The sequence below is a fragment of the Peromyscus eremicus genome, chromosome 8a (assembly GCF_949786415.1).
Source record: "Peromyscus eremicus chromosome 8a, PerEre_H2_v1, whole genome shotgun sequence".
NCBI lineage: Eukaryota > Metazoa > Chordata > Mammalia > Rodentia > Cricetidae > Peromyscus > Peromyscus eremicus.
The window spans coordinates 88,574,249-88,588,948 of NC_081423.1; the positions used below are offsets into that span (position 1 = coordinate 88,574,249).

The following is a 14,700-nucleotide window of genomic DNA, read 5'->3' on the forward strand; positions in this document are numbered from 1 at the left end:
AGGCCACCTTCCCTACTAGTCACAATGGACTGGCCAGCAGACAGACATGGTCGCCTCTTGAGCACAAAGGGGGGTCAGAACTGAAGGAAGCCAAGCTTCAGGCCTGGGATGATAGTGTTCCACACAGGGACAGACAGCCTGAGCACATTGCCAAACCTGACAGCCTTTCCCACGGGGAAGCAAAAGGGATTAGTGGTGAATTGGTCTCAAGAGCCAGACGGCCTGGGATCAAATCCCGGGCCGACTACCCACCATGTAGTGACTTCATTGCAAACCCAAGGGTGAACTATGATGAATCTCATGTGCTGTTTTAAGTATTACTAGGTTTAATTGGCTACAGCGCTTCACTCCGGGCTGGACACATGAAGAGGGCTTAGTAAATGCTAGCCGCTAACACTGACTCTGTTTAAACTCAGCTTTCTCATGGGCATTTACATTGGCTTCTTAACATCTGGAGGTTGCAAGTCTCTGCTCCTCACCAACAGCCGAAAGCACAGCAACCAGGCTTACCTTCCCCAAACCCACTCTTATTGTGCCCATCTTCTCTCTCTTGTCCCCTGAGACTTGGGTCTTATGTAACCCCAGATGGCCTTGATCTCACTATGTAGCCAAGGATAACCTTGAACTGCAGATCTTGCCTCTAAGTGCTGGGCTTATAGGCCTGTCTACCTCGCTCACTGTCCATATCCTGTGGACAACTCTTGCCCACACCAGCACATGTAGACAGTATGTCTTTATAAATTGTGTGTTGACGACACAGAGTTGTTAAACAAACGTTGACAAAGGACAAGAGGAGGGAGGCTGGTTGAGCATCTCTCAACAGGGTTCAGAGCAAGGTAAGCAGTGCTACTTACTGCAAAGGCCACTCAAAGGCACATGTCAGACGCGGAGATAAAGAGATCCATCCCCAAGACCATGGTGAGAATCCCAGGCGATTCCCATGAGCCAAGGGTCTAAAACCCCGCCTGTTGCAGGTTTCCTGCAGAACCCAGATGTTCTGCCCAGGTCAACAGCAGAAAAGAGTTCTGGCCTGCAGCTCTTGGGGGTGGCACTCTATTCACCCGAAAAGGCGCGAAAACCAAAAAAAGCCCAAGTACACAACAGCAGCAGTTCTTTAAGTCCAGCCACCTTCCCTTTTCAGGGGATTCAGCTGTCACTTGAAAGGTCAAAAGGGATTCCAATGGTTGTGCGAAGAGCCCCCAGATATTTCCCAGACCCACTTGCTGGGGCTTGGTTCTGCTTTGATCTGCTCTGTGGGATGCACAAGTATCATCCCTGTTCCCCACAATCCCTAATTGGCTCCCAACCTTCCAGCCCGTTAAAACCCCTCCCTCTCTTGCTTCTCACAGCACAACAGCTTACCTATCACCTCGACCCTCAGGATCTCGCTGTGCAACTCAGGGTGGGAATGGCAATTATCCGCTCTGCACTGGTATTCCACATCTTTGGTGGGCGTATCTGTGAATGCTGCTGGGTCATTGGAGTTCATCATGAGATTCCGGAAGATGTTTGTGTCTTTCATAAGGTAGTAAGTGACAGGTGCTGTTCCATTTGTTGACTGGCAGCTGATGGTTATGGGACGTCCTTTTATGATCTCAGCCTTGGCATCATGAAAAATCCTAGGCTTAGAGAGCATTTCTAGAACAACAGAGAAAAACAATCCAAGTAAAACAGAAACAACTCAGCCTTCCTTTTGCAGACTCTGGGTTGGGCTTTCTCCATCAAGATCATGATTTCAAATGCCTGCCTGCCTGCCTTATTCACCTTCAAGGGGCTCCTGTAAGGCTGCCAGGCAATGCCTGTCTATGTGTGTGCATTTGGTAACAAGGGAGAAAACAAGCTATTTTAGACAGATGGGGATGTAGCCCAGCATTAGAGCATTTGCCTAGCATGTGTAAGGTCTTGAGTTCAATTCCCAGCACTAAGGCAGTGGAGACAGGAAGAGATTTGTGAGTTTGAGGCCAGCCAGGGTTACATAGTGAGACCCTGTGTCAAAAGGTCAAAAAAAAATTTAATCTAATTTCTATAAGCAAAATAATGATATAAAAGTTGGGGGTGGTAGAGCACACTTGTAATTCCACACCTGGGTGGGCAGGCAGGCAGGGAGATAGCAAGTTGAAGGCTAGCTTGGGCTACATAGTGTAACCCTGCCCTGTCTCAGAAGGAGGAGGGGAAGAAGAAGTGAGGGAGAAAGAGGAGAGAGGAAGAGGAGGAAGTGATAGGAGAACGGAGGTGGAAGAGCTAGGTGTGGTGGCACATGCCTACCTGTAGGTCCTTCTTTTTTTTGTTTTGGTTTTAGTTTTTCAGGACAGGGTTTCTCTGTGCAGCCCTGGCTGCCCTGGAACTCACTCTGTAGACCAGGCTGGCCTCGAACTCAGAGATCCTCTTGCCTCTGCCTCCTGTGTGCTGGGATTAAAGGTGTGCACCACTACCACCTAGTTTTTCTTTTTTCTTCCTTCCTCTCTTCCTTTCTTTCTTTCTTTCTTTCTTTCTTTCTTTCTTTCTTTCTTTCTTTCTTTCTTCCTTTCTTCCTTTCTTTCTTTCTTTCTTTCTTTTTTCCAAGACAGGGTTTCTCTGTGTGGTTTTGGTGCCTGTCCTGGATCTTACTCTGTAGACCAGGCTGGCCTCGAACTCACAGAGATCTGCTTGGCTCTGCTTCCCAAGTGCTGGGACTAAAGGTGTGCGCCACCACCGCACATACAGGATGAATATGGAGGTCAGAGGACAACTCGTAGGAGTTGTTTCTCCACTTCAACTATGTGGGTCACAGGGATTGAACTCAGGTTGTCAGGCTTAACAGCAAGCATCTTTACCCATTAAGCCATTTTGTTGGCCCTTCCTGGAGTTCTCAACCTACCTGAATCTGGTCAGCCTTTGAGACCACACTGGGGACGGCTGGCCATTCACTCCTTGTTCCTACTCAACCATCGTGTATCTGAGGAGCTGGGGACACACTCACCGCACACTTGGATCTGTACTGAGCCGCTCCTCTTGACCACTTTGTCCATGCCTGCGGTACAGCTGTACACCCCGCTGTCCCTCTCCTCAGCAATCTTGCTGAAATTCTGATTCAGAGACAAGACCATCCCCTCCTTCTGGATGGTGAAGTTGGCTGAAGGTGTGCCCGGGACAGAGCAAAACAGATCCAAAATGTTCCCTTGGTCCAGACGATTGGAGGAGAATTCCAGCTTGGGCTTGGGAAACAGCTCTGAAGAACATCAGGTGGGAAGGAGGGAGACGTGTCTGGTTACTACCTCAATCCACTGCCTGGAGATGCTTGCGGTCCAGCTCCTCTCAGCCTGCCAAACATCTTCCTCACAAGCCGCTCACATGCCCGATGGGCACGGCTTTAAAGAGCCAGGGCTTGGGGTTGGGGATTTAGCTCAGTGGTAGAGCACTTGCCTAGCAAGCACAAGGCTCTGGTTTCGATCCTCAGCTCCGAAAAAAGAGCCAAGGCTCACTCTGGACCTGAGGTCTCACTGCAGACGCTTCTTACATTTCCGGCTACAGAAATTCACTCATCCATTTGTTCATTCATTTATTGAGGCAGGTCTCAAGTTGCCTAGGTTGACCTTGAACACCCAGTCCCCCTAGCTCCACCTTCCTGGTGTGGGGAGAACACTATGCCTGGCTTCCACGAGTATTGACTGTAGGGAAGACCTTTTGCTGGGCATTGGGGAGATAACAGTGCCTATGACACAGTCCAGCTTCAAAGAACTTATACCTAGTGCTCAGTTCCGGAATAGTGTCTGTGGCAGAGCTCACAGAGAGGAAACTTAACTTCACCTTGGGGGAATTAAGGGACCAGTCCTGGAAGGAAGTTGTCCTAGGCGGTTGACTAGCGAGAAAGTATTTTAGACAGCATTGAAAGTTCAAAATGGCTGCCAAACCCGGCCTGTTTGTATCTGTAGCCCTGGCTATCCTGGAACTCACTCTGTAGACCAGGCTGGCCTTGAACTCACAGAGAGAGATCCACCTGCCTCTGCCTCCCTGAGTGCTGGGATTAAAAACATACACCACTACTGCCCAGTGCTCTCCATTCTTAATAACCAGCCCAGCATACAGAATGTGTCCAGTACATATGATGAATTGATAGTTTTCCTTCTCTAACAAAAGAATGTATACCTTATCAAGAGCACTCCAAATATTTGTCATTATCAATAAATCTACTCCAGGCATGATGGAGCACACCCTTGATCCCAGCACTCAAGAGGCAGAGGGAGGCAGATAGATCTCTGTGCGTTTTAGGCCAGCCTGGTCTACATAGGGAGTTCCCAGGGCTACATGATGGTAATGTCTCAAAAATAAACAAATAAATATCTAACTAAATTGCTAGCACGTGACTTCACACCCTACAACAGGAGGCTCTACTATGTCGTGCTAATCCCTCAATTGGCCAGTTGACAACCTGCCTACCTGGAAGACTGGGGACAGTGGCCGTGAGTGCACGCTCAGAGCTTGACACTTAGGGGTTTGGAGGAAGTTATTGAATGAATGGATGAACTCATGTATGAACAAAGACTTTCAATGGAGAATCGAGAAGAGGTGACCTTGTCCTTAGAAACACTATAACACACGGCTCAGCCCAGTCCTCCATCTAACAATAGTGCTACACTCCTATTGGGCTGTGAGTTAAGAATATAGCATTGAGCAGAAGAGTGGAGGTCTCTGCCCTCAGCAGCTAACACTCTAGTGGCTGAATACACACAGCAAACAAGATAAATAAGGATATTTTTAGTGGTAAGTATTTTAGAGAAATGAAGCCAGGTACAAGGGTTAGAAGTCTGAGAGAGCTGGGCGGTGGTGGCGGCGCACTAATCTCAGCACTCGGGAGGCAGAGCCAGGCAGATCTCCGTAAATTCAAGGCCAGCCTGGTCTACAGAGTGAGATCCAGGACAGGCACTAAAACTACACAGATACACAGAGAAACCCTGTCTCAAAAAAAAAAAAAAAAAAAAAAAAAAAAAAAAGAAGAAGAAGAAGTCTGAGAGAGCTTTAAAATGCACAGGGTCGGCAATCTAACCAGGCCTAGGGAGTATCTTGTTCTGCCACTTGGGTGGCTTTGCAATCATGAGGCTAGTTGCTAACATTCCAGTCTAAGTCTCCATGTCATACAATGTGTCTCATGACACCTAGGATTGAGATGAGCATGAACTAAAAACCCATATAAACCCATCACATGGCACTCAACAGTGGGAGATTGTTACTGCTTTTCTTTAATAAACTATGCTGCTGGGCATGGTGGTGCATGCCTGGAATCCTAGTACTTAGACGGTGGAGGCAGAAGGATCAGGAGTTCAAGGCCAAACTGCACTATACGGTAAATTCAAGGCCAGCCTGGCTAATATGAGATCTCATCTTTAAAAACTGGGGGGAAATGGTGAGATAGCTCAGTGGTTAAGAGCACTTACTGCTCTTACAGAGGATCTGGGTTTGGTTCTCAGCACACAATAAGAAGCTCACAACCACCTGTAACTCCAGTTCCAAGAGATCTGACATCCTCTGGCCTCAACATCACCTGAACACACATGCAGACATACAAACAGAAATACAGAAATACAAACAGACATACATAAGTTCTTTTTCAAAATCTTTTTGTTTGTTTGTTTGTTTGAGACAGGGTGTCACAATGTCGCTCTGGCTGTCCTGAAACTCATTATGTGGACCAGGCTAACCTCAAACCCATAGAGATCCGCCTGCCTCTGCCTCTTCCTCCCAAGTGCTGGGATTAAAGGTGTGTGCCACCATGCCCATTAAAAATCTTTAAGAAAAAGAGTTTGGGCTGGAGTGTGGGCTCAGCATTTAAGAGCACTGGCTACTCTTTTTTTTTTTTTTTTTTTTTTTTTTTTTTTGAGACAGGGTTTCTCTGTGTAGCTTTGAAGCCTTTCTTTCCTGGAACTCATTCTGTAGCCCAGGCTGGCCCCAAACTCACAGAGATCCGCCTGCCTCTGCCTCCTGAGTGCTGGGATTAAAGGCGTGCACCACCACCACCCGGCCTAGCACTGGCTACTCTTGCAGAGGACCCAGGTTTGATACCCAGCACCCACACAGTAACTCACAACTCCAGTTCTAGGATGCCCTACACCCTCTTCTGGCCTTCATGGGCACCAAGCACACAAGTAGTGCACAGACTTGTAGGCAAAACATCCATCCATACAAAATAAAATAAAAAGTTTAGGCGAGATGGTGGCGGCACATGCCTTTGATCCCAGCACTCGGGAGGCAGAGGCAGGGGCATCTCTGTGAGTTCGAGGCCAGCCTGGTCTACAGAGTGAGTTCCAAGACAGTCAAGACTACACAGAGAAACCCTGTCTCTGGGCAGGGGTGGGGGGTGGGGGGTTGGGGAGTGGGAGGAGGTGGAGATTAGTTTGTCAGAGAGGAAAGCTATGTACCTATAGAGATAATAGCTAATACTCACTGAATGCAGACCACAGCTATCTCATTTAAACGTGACATCCTACAAGCACCATCCCATCCCATTGCATCTCACACAACTGAGGCAGGTTCAAGAGTTCGGCACAGAAGTAGTGAGCATATCAGGGTTGGGTCAGTGCCAACACCTGAACTCAGCCACCCACAGCCGACTGCTGTACGCTGACTCTTTCCCACAAGCCCCAACGCCCAGCCTAAACACACCCAAGACAACCAGGGGCAGAAAAGGCATCACTCCCATTGGCCACCCTGGATTGTAGTACAGGGTCTCCCTAGGTAGCCCAGGTTAGCCTCGAACTCATGATTCTCCCGAACGCTGGCATTATGGACACGTGGAACTTCGCCCAGCCACAATTGCCTCTTGAGCCTACCACTTGCCAGGCTTTCCTCAGCATCCCTACCTGTTATGTTGACCACGATGCTGCTGACCTTGGAGATGCGGCTAGACTCCACTTTGCAGGTATAACGGCCACTGTTCTCCACCATGGCCATGACTGAGTAGACGGCCTCATTCTTCTCTTTGGAGGTGGCCACAATAGTCTTGCCCTTTTGGATTATGATTTCTGGATATTCCTGGACCAAGTGTGTCACTTGGACTGTGCACTTAATGTCCAGCTGGTCTCCTTCTATGATCACTCTAGGAGGCGTGACTTGAAACCTGGGGGTAGAGAAGGACTCTGCAAGAAAGTAGACGATAAGCCAGTTGGACTCAGGTTCAAACCTGGGCAGTTCCTACTCTTAATATTTGTGTGGGAGGAACTGTGTGTGTGTGTGTCAGTGGTGGGGGTGGGGTTTCCAGTGCATGTGTGTGTGTGTGAAGGCCAAAAGTCTACCTCAGATATCATTTCTCAGACACTGGTGTATCTTTTATTTTTTTTTCTTCTTAAAAAAAAAAAAAAACAACAACTATATATGTCTGTGTACTACATGCATGCTTGCTGCCTATGAAGCCCAGAGGAGAACATCAGATGCCTGGAACTGGAGTTACAGATGGTTGTGAGCCACCACGTGAGTGCTAGGAATCCATCCCTGGGTTCTTTGGAAGAGCAGTCAGTGTGCCTAACCACTGAGCCATCCTCCAGCACCATTTGCCTTGGTCTTTTGAGACAGGACCTCTCATTGGCTTGGGGCTTGATAACTAGTTTAAGCTGAGTAATCATGGAGTGTCAGGAATCTGTCTGTCTCTGGCTCCCCAGGGCTGGGATTACGAGCGTGCACCACCATACCCGGCTTTGTATGCATTTAGTGACTGAACTGTCTCCCAGTAACCTGGGTTCCTTGGCTCCTTCCCTCCCACTGCCCCCCTCCATGAATGGATTCAGGTTCTCCTAAATGCTAGTCCAGTGTTCTACCACTTAGCCATATCTCCAGTTCTCTCTTTCATTTTTATTTTGAGAGAGGGTCTTACTAAATTGCCCAGACTGGCCTTGAACTTGTTCTACAGCTGAGACCAGCCTTGAACTTTCAATCCTCCTGCCTCCTGAGTAGGTGGGAATTACAGGCACCATCACACCCAGCTGCTGTTCTTCTCTCTCTGGCTTATTTCTTTTAATTAACTTTATTTATTTATTTGGCTCTGGGGAGAAAGCGTCTCACAGCTGAGGGCTGATCTTGAATGCCGGACTCTCCTGCCTTTGCCAGCACTGGGATTACAGTCTGTGCTACCAGGTTTTAAATTCTGAGAACAACCACCCCAAACGACGGCCCAGCTTCTCTATTCTGGGCTCCTTTTTGCTACATGCAACCTGTCACCACAAAGACTGTAAGGAGATCAGGATTCTGACCCCGCACGGTAACGTATTCACTCCTGGTGGATTCTGAGGTCTGCAGTCGGATCCCGGACAAGATCCCAGCCTGACAGCGGAACACCAGCACGTGGTCCTGCTCCTCAATGGGGAAGTCCATCAGCACGAAATTCTGGGGCGACGTCTTCTGTCTCTTTTGCTTGACAATTTTCGTATCCAGTTCTACTTTTTCAATCTCAAAATAAATTGGTGGCTTTTCTTCTTTCACGGAACAATTCACGGTCACAACCCCACCTTCTGTCACCTCCTTTTTGTCCAGTGTCACGGTGGGGTTGGGCACACCTTTGGAGAATGAGAAAGTGCAGTTAGGATCAGGTGCTCCTAATGGCCCAGTCTCCTTTATCTGTCACGGTGGCTCATCAGCCGGGGGCCTTTTATTCCTGAACACTCACTCAGCTGCCCCAGGTAATCACTGGACATGTATGTGCCTGGCACTGTACTGGGCACTTTAAAAATATAATAGATTGGTGTTCCCGATGGTTTCCAATCCCCTTCCACAGGTGGTGCAATTAGATTCCCAACTGGTACAGTTGAAAAAGAAAGAAGCCTGGTGTGGTGACGCATACCTTTCATCCCAGCTCTTGGGAGGCAGAGGCAGGCGGATCTCTGGGTGTTCGAGGCCAGCCTGGTTTACAGAGTGAGTTTCAAGACAGCCAAGGCTACACAGAGAGACCCTGTCTAGAAAATTTTTATTTAAAAAGTCAGTATATAATAATATTACTACAGCTGACGTTTTAATTGTGTGCCTGTGTGTCTGTGTGTGTCTGTGTGTCTGTTGTTTTAATTGTGTCTGTGTGTGTGGAGGCCATGGGCCAATGTTGGGCATCCTCCTCAGTTGTCCCTCACCTTACTTTTAGAGATCTCTCATTGAACTTAGATCTCACTGATTCAACCAGGCTGGCTGACCAGTAAACCCCAGGGATCCTCCTGTCTGCCCCCTCCCCCCAGGGATCCTCCTGTCTGCCCCCTCCCCCCAGGGATCCTCCTGTCTGCCCCTTCCCCCCAGGGATCCTCCTGTCTGCCCCCTCCCCCCAGGGATCCTCCTGTCTGTCCCCTCCCCCCAGAGATCCTCCTGTCTGCCCCCTCCCCCCAGGGATCCTCCTGTCTGTCCCCACTTCTCCCCAGGGATCCTCCTGTCTGCGTCCCACCCAGCTCCAGGATTACAAGTACATGCCAGGCCTGGCTGTTCACGTGGGTACTCAGAACTGCACACAGGTCTTCTGTCTGAGCAGAAAGCAGTTTGCTGACCAAGTCATCTTCCAGCTACTGTTATCATTTCCTGAATGCCTACTACTAGCCTGGTTCTTCACCCAGGATATAGAAAATAGGCCAAATGTAATCTCTCTTGAAATTTCATAGCCCCAAAAAGCAGATAGATGTGTGAGAAACAGTCATGAGTTTCATAACAGCTAAGACACAGCCTGGTAAATGCTGTTAGGTGATGTCATCCCAGGAGGACATTTACCCGGATTAAGGTGGCATAATATCACTAGGTGATACATCCCATGGGTCTACTATTGTCTGTGTTGTTCATCATTGACTGAAACAGTGTACATCATACAGCTGTCCGTGTGGTCCACCAGTGGGCTGGGGGCTGTGCACTCTACCACGTGACCCCTCTCCATATCCCTGACGGGCTACCTGGTCACCTTCATTGCACTCAGGAGGACTCCAGAGTTTAATGGGGTTTTGTGTTTTTGTTTCTTTCAAGACAGGGTTTCTCTGTGCAGTTTTGGTGCCTGTCCTGAATCTCGCTTTGTAGCCCAGGCTGGCCTCGAACTCAGAGATCCGACTGGCTCTGCCTCCCGAGTGCTGGGATTAAAGGTGTGCGCCACCACCGCCGGTCGAGTTTAATGTTTTTATTACATCTTATCTAGTATTTGTTTGGTGTTGTGTGTGGTCCCAAGGGTGCTATAGTGCGCATGTGGAGGTCAGAGGACGCTACAGGAGTTTGGGAGTCAGTTCTCTCCTTCCACCATAGGGGTTCAGGGCACTGAGCTCAGGCCATCAGGCTTGACAGCAGACACTTTACCCTCTGAGCCACCTCTGTGGCCCCTGATTCTGAAGTTTAGAATAGGACCTGCCCATGTGGTAACCCAGGAGAGAGACTGCACAGTCTGGTGTCTTGTTTGTTTTTCTATAGGGTTTCTCTATGTAGCTGCCCTGTCTTTCTTGGAACTTGCTCTGTAGACCAGGCTGGCCTTGAACTCACAGAGATCCTCCTGCCTCTGCCTCCTGAGTGAAGGTGTGTGCCACCACTCCAGACTCACAGTGGCTTTCCTGCAAATAGACTCTACTGAGGCCAGAGGGGCATAAAAGCTGGAAGCACTGGCACCCTAGGAGAAATCAACTCAGTTGAGAAAACACTAGAGAAGTAACTCAGGAGCTGGGTGTGGGGGCACATGCCTGCAACCCCAGTTTGCAGGAGGCTGAGGCAGGAGGATTGTTCCTAGGTCTTAGTTTGAGGCCAGCCCAGGGGCTGCCGGGAGAGTGTGTTTGGGGGGCCGGTGAATAAAACAAGTCATTGAGTAGAGTCCTGAGGAAAAAAGGGGACAGTGTAGTCTGTGAGATAAGGAAGGGGAAGGGTGTTCCCACAAGGGGGAACAGCATCCAAAAGCAAAAGTCAGAAACGCCCTCCTACAAGGGGAGCGTTTCCAAAGCCTACGTTTTCGGGATAGAAGAACGCAGGTAGTGAGTGGGAGGGTGATGCGGGATGGAAAGGTAAGCCAGCGGACCGTCCCTTCTCAGTTACTGTTCGTGTTGCCCACATACAAATAAATCCCAGGACTCACCATTCACCAACACCTGGTACTCGTGAGTGGTTTTCTCCTTGTTGTTCAGGATCACGGTGCATTTGTACCTCCCTGAGTGGAAGACCCGAGCCTGGGGAATAAAGAAGCTCTCTGTGTGCTCCCTGGAGGAGACGTTGTACACCAGCACATCGTCCTTATAGAACAGCACCAGATGCTGGGGCCTGACTGTCGAGGTGGTGCTGATATCCACAAGGCACTTCAGGGTCAGGTTGTGCCCGTTCGATACCTCCCAGGCTGGCAGGCTTTCCATGTGGATGCTGTTAATGGTGAAAGCTAAAGGCAAAGCAGACATTGTTACCATAGAAACAGCATCATCAAGAGGTGGACACATGGATATACATACCACACACACACACACACACACACATCACACACACACACTACACACCACTCACACACACAAAACACACACACACACACACACACACTATACACACACCACAAACACATACACACCACACAAATACCCACCCCCTGTACACACACACACACATCACACAAAATAAGTCCTTAAAAAAAAAAGAATTCATAGGTGGCCAGTGCTGGCTCACGCCTTTAATTCCAGCACTCAGGAGGCAGAGGCAGGTGAACCAATGTGAGTTCGAGGCCAGCCTGGGCTACAGAGCCAGTTCCAGGAGAGGCTCCAAAGCTACACAAAGAAACTGTCTCAAAACCCAAACAAACAAACAAGAAAAGAAGTATAGGAGAGTGGCCAGAAAGCATGCAGTACAACGTGGTACACAGTGGTTGCTTAGAAACAGTGAGTCTCCATCCTAAAGTCAGACAGATCCAGGTCGCTCCAGACCTCGTGGGTCCAGCGGGGCTCTAGTCGTCGCTTCGTTCTCTCCCTTTCCCGTTACCCACCTCTACCCCTCCTCTCCTTTCCTTCCTCCTGTCCCCCTCTGTCTCCCTCTTTTCTCCCCTTTTTTTCCTTTGTTACATTTAAAATGTTTCCTCTAGTAACTGTTTTCAAGACACTGTGGAAAAATACAGACCACATTACACAAAAGTAAGGTAGAGTATTGGTCAGATGTGGGGACTAACATGTAGAAACCCCAGCATTTGGAAGGCTGAGGCAGGAGGATTGCTAGGAGCTCAAGGCCAGCCCAGGTCCCAGAGTGAGACTATGTCTGAAGTGAGACTGCATCTCAAGTAAAAATAAATAAATGAGAGAGAGAGAGAGAGAGAGAGAGAGAGAGAGAGAGAGAGAGAACAGTAGGATTATAGCAAGTTCAAGGCCAGTCTAGGTTACATAGTGAGTTTCAGGCAAGCCAGGGAAATGCTAAAATCTTAAATAAGTGAATAAGTAAATAAGTAAGTAAGTAAATAAATAAATAAATACATGTATTGAGAGAGGACCGGGACCCAGTTCAGGGCGCCTGCCTAGCCCGCACAACGGTCTGGGTTCAACCCCTCGTGCCACTAATAAAAATGTGTATGTATTGAGGCTGGAGTCAGAGCTCACAGAGAGTGTCCCTAGGCCATGAGTTCAGAAAGCACATTAGGGAATAAAAACAACATTTAGCCGGGCGGTGGTGGCGCACGCCTTTAGTCCCAGCACTCGGGAGGCAGAGCCAGGCGGATCTCTGTGAGTTCGAGGCCAGCCTGGACTACTAAGTGAGTTCCAGGAAAGGCGCAAAGCTACACAGAGAAACCCTGTCTCGAAAAACCAAAAAAAAAAAAAACAAAAAAAAAAAAAAAAACCAAAAAAAAAACGAACAAACAAACAAAAAAAACAAAAAAACAACATTTAAAATAATAGTCATTACCCAAAATAGGTATCTTTTTTTTTTGTTTTGTTTTTTTTGTTTTTTCGAGACAGGGTCCAAAATAGGTATCTTTAATTAAAACTCCCTGGGCTGTGGCCAGCTGGTGTTTGCCGTTTAGTGGGTTCTGGGATGTCACCAGATGGGGAAGACCTAAAACCACTTCTTTTTTTTTTTTCAAGTTGGAGTTTTATGTGGCCTATAATGTCTCTAGCTCATACAGCTAAAGATAACTGAATTTCTGATCCTCCTGCCTCCACCTCCTAAGGCAGTGGTTCTCAACCTTCCTAATGCTGCGACCCTTTAATACACTTCCTCATGTCATGGTGATCCCCAACCATAAAATTATTTTCATTGCTACTTCATAACTGCAATTTTGCTGTTATGAATTGTAATGTAAATTCTGATATGATATGTGACCCCTGCGACATATCATTTGACCCCAGAGGGCTTGTGACCTACAGGCTGAGAACCACGGTCCTAAATGATGTGACTAAGGTGTGTGTCACTACACCAGGTTTACAGAGACATAGATGAAGGCCAAACACTCTCACACATAAAATAAATAAACCTCAAAAGAAATCGAGAGAGAATTTCAAGAGAATTTAAAACGGAGCAGAGTGGCTGACTCACACTTGTAATCCTGCACGAGGAAACTGAGGCAGGAAGTTCCTTGTGGGTTCCAGGTGTACATGCATACGTAAGGAAATTGAAACATAACTTCCTGGTTATGCCTCCGGCCTAGTTTACACAGAGATAGCATGCCACACACCACACATAGGTTGACACCTTCAAGTTGGGCAGCTGACCACGGTAAACCCGAAATATATGTGGCTAAGAGAAATTTGGAGACTAGATAAGGTGGTGGAAGATGTCCAGTACTGTGGTGGTTTGAACGAAAATGGCCCCCATAGGCTCATGGGGAGTGGCACATTGGGAGGTGTGGCCTTGTTGGAATAGGTGTGGCTTTTTTGGAGGATGTGTGTCACTGGGGGTGGGCTTTGAGGTCTCAGATGCTCAAGCCAGGCCTGGCGGCTTCACTCTTTCTTCCTGCTGCCTGTGGACCCAGATGTAGAACTCTCAGCTACCTCGGCAGTATCATGTCTACCTGAGTGTTGCCATACTTCCCATCATGATGATAACGGACTAAACCTCTGAATGGTAAACCGCCACCCCCAGTTAAATGTTTTCCTTCATAAGCGTTGCCGTAATCATGGTGTCTCATCACAGCAATAAAACTCTAACTAAGATAGGTACAAAGAAGTTATGCCAGCCAAATAGGATCCTGTGGCTTAAATAAGGCCCCCTAAAAGTTCTATTCTTACCAGATTCCCTGGCAAGAGGAAAATATCCATAGGTCATGACTACCATGTCTGTTACATGATGGTCTACATCACCATATTGTCACCAGGAAAGGTTGCCAGGAATTTTTGGACCACCTTGCTATACCCACAGGTACTATGTCAGCCTGATGGAGGGAAGGAATCTGGGCTGACTTCTGTTCCCTCGCCAGATTCACACGTTAAGTCCTATTCTCCAGTCTTGTAGAATATGACCCTGTGTGGACCTCAGGCTGGTACTGCGGCCATTGCATTAAACTGAAATGAGGCCAGTCTGGCTACACACTAGATCCTATCTTTAAAAAGGAAGGAAGGAAAGAAAAGACAGAGAGAGAGAGAGTGAGAGAGAGGCAGTCATCCAGGAGAGATCACAGAAGCCGGTCAACACAAGTTGATAGCCTTCTGAAGAGCAATATATTTCTATTTTGGAGGAGGGGTTATTTGTTTGTTTTGGGAGTTGTTGTTTGTTGGTTGGTTTGTTTTAGACAGGGTCTCTTCAATTCACCCAGTCTGTGGTGTTTGCTGCGTTAGCTTACACAGACTA

The 14,700-nt window shown here is 48.0% G+C and overlaps 1 protein-coding gene across 2 annotated transcripts in view; it reads right to left on the minus strand.

Annotated features, from left to right (window-relative positions):
* Pecam1 (platelet and endothelial cell adhesion molecule 1) overlaps positions 1 to 14,700 on the minus strand; it is a 62,827-nt gene that overhangs the window by 35,701 nt on the left and 12,426 nt on the right. For both annotated transcript variants that reach the window (XM_059271992.1, XM_059271991.1), the window contains exons 3-7: positions 11,030 to 11,323; positions 8,217 to 8,519; positions 6,834 to 7,109; positions 2,960 to 3,208; positions 1,363 to 1,638 (exon numbers count right to left, since the gene is read on the minus strand). In XM_059271992.1, the coding sequence (XP_059127975.1) occupies positions 1,363 to 1,638; positions 2,960 to 3,208; positions 6,834 to 7,109; positions 8,217 to 8,519; positions 11,030 to 11,323 (1,398 nt within the window). The remainder of the gene's footprint in view (positions 1 to 1,362; positions 1,639 to 2,959; positions 3,209 to 6,833; positions 7,110 to 8,216; positions 8,520 to 11,029; positions 11,324 to 14,700) is intronic.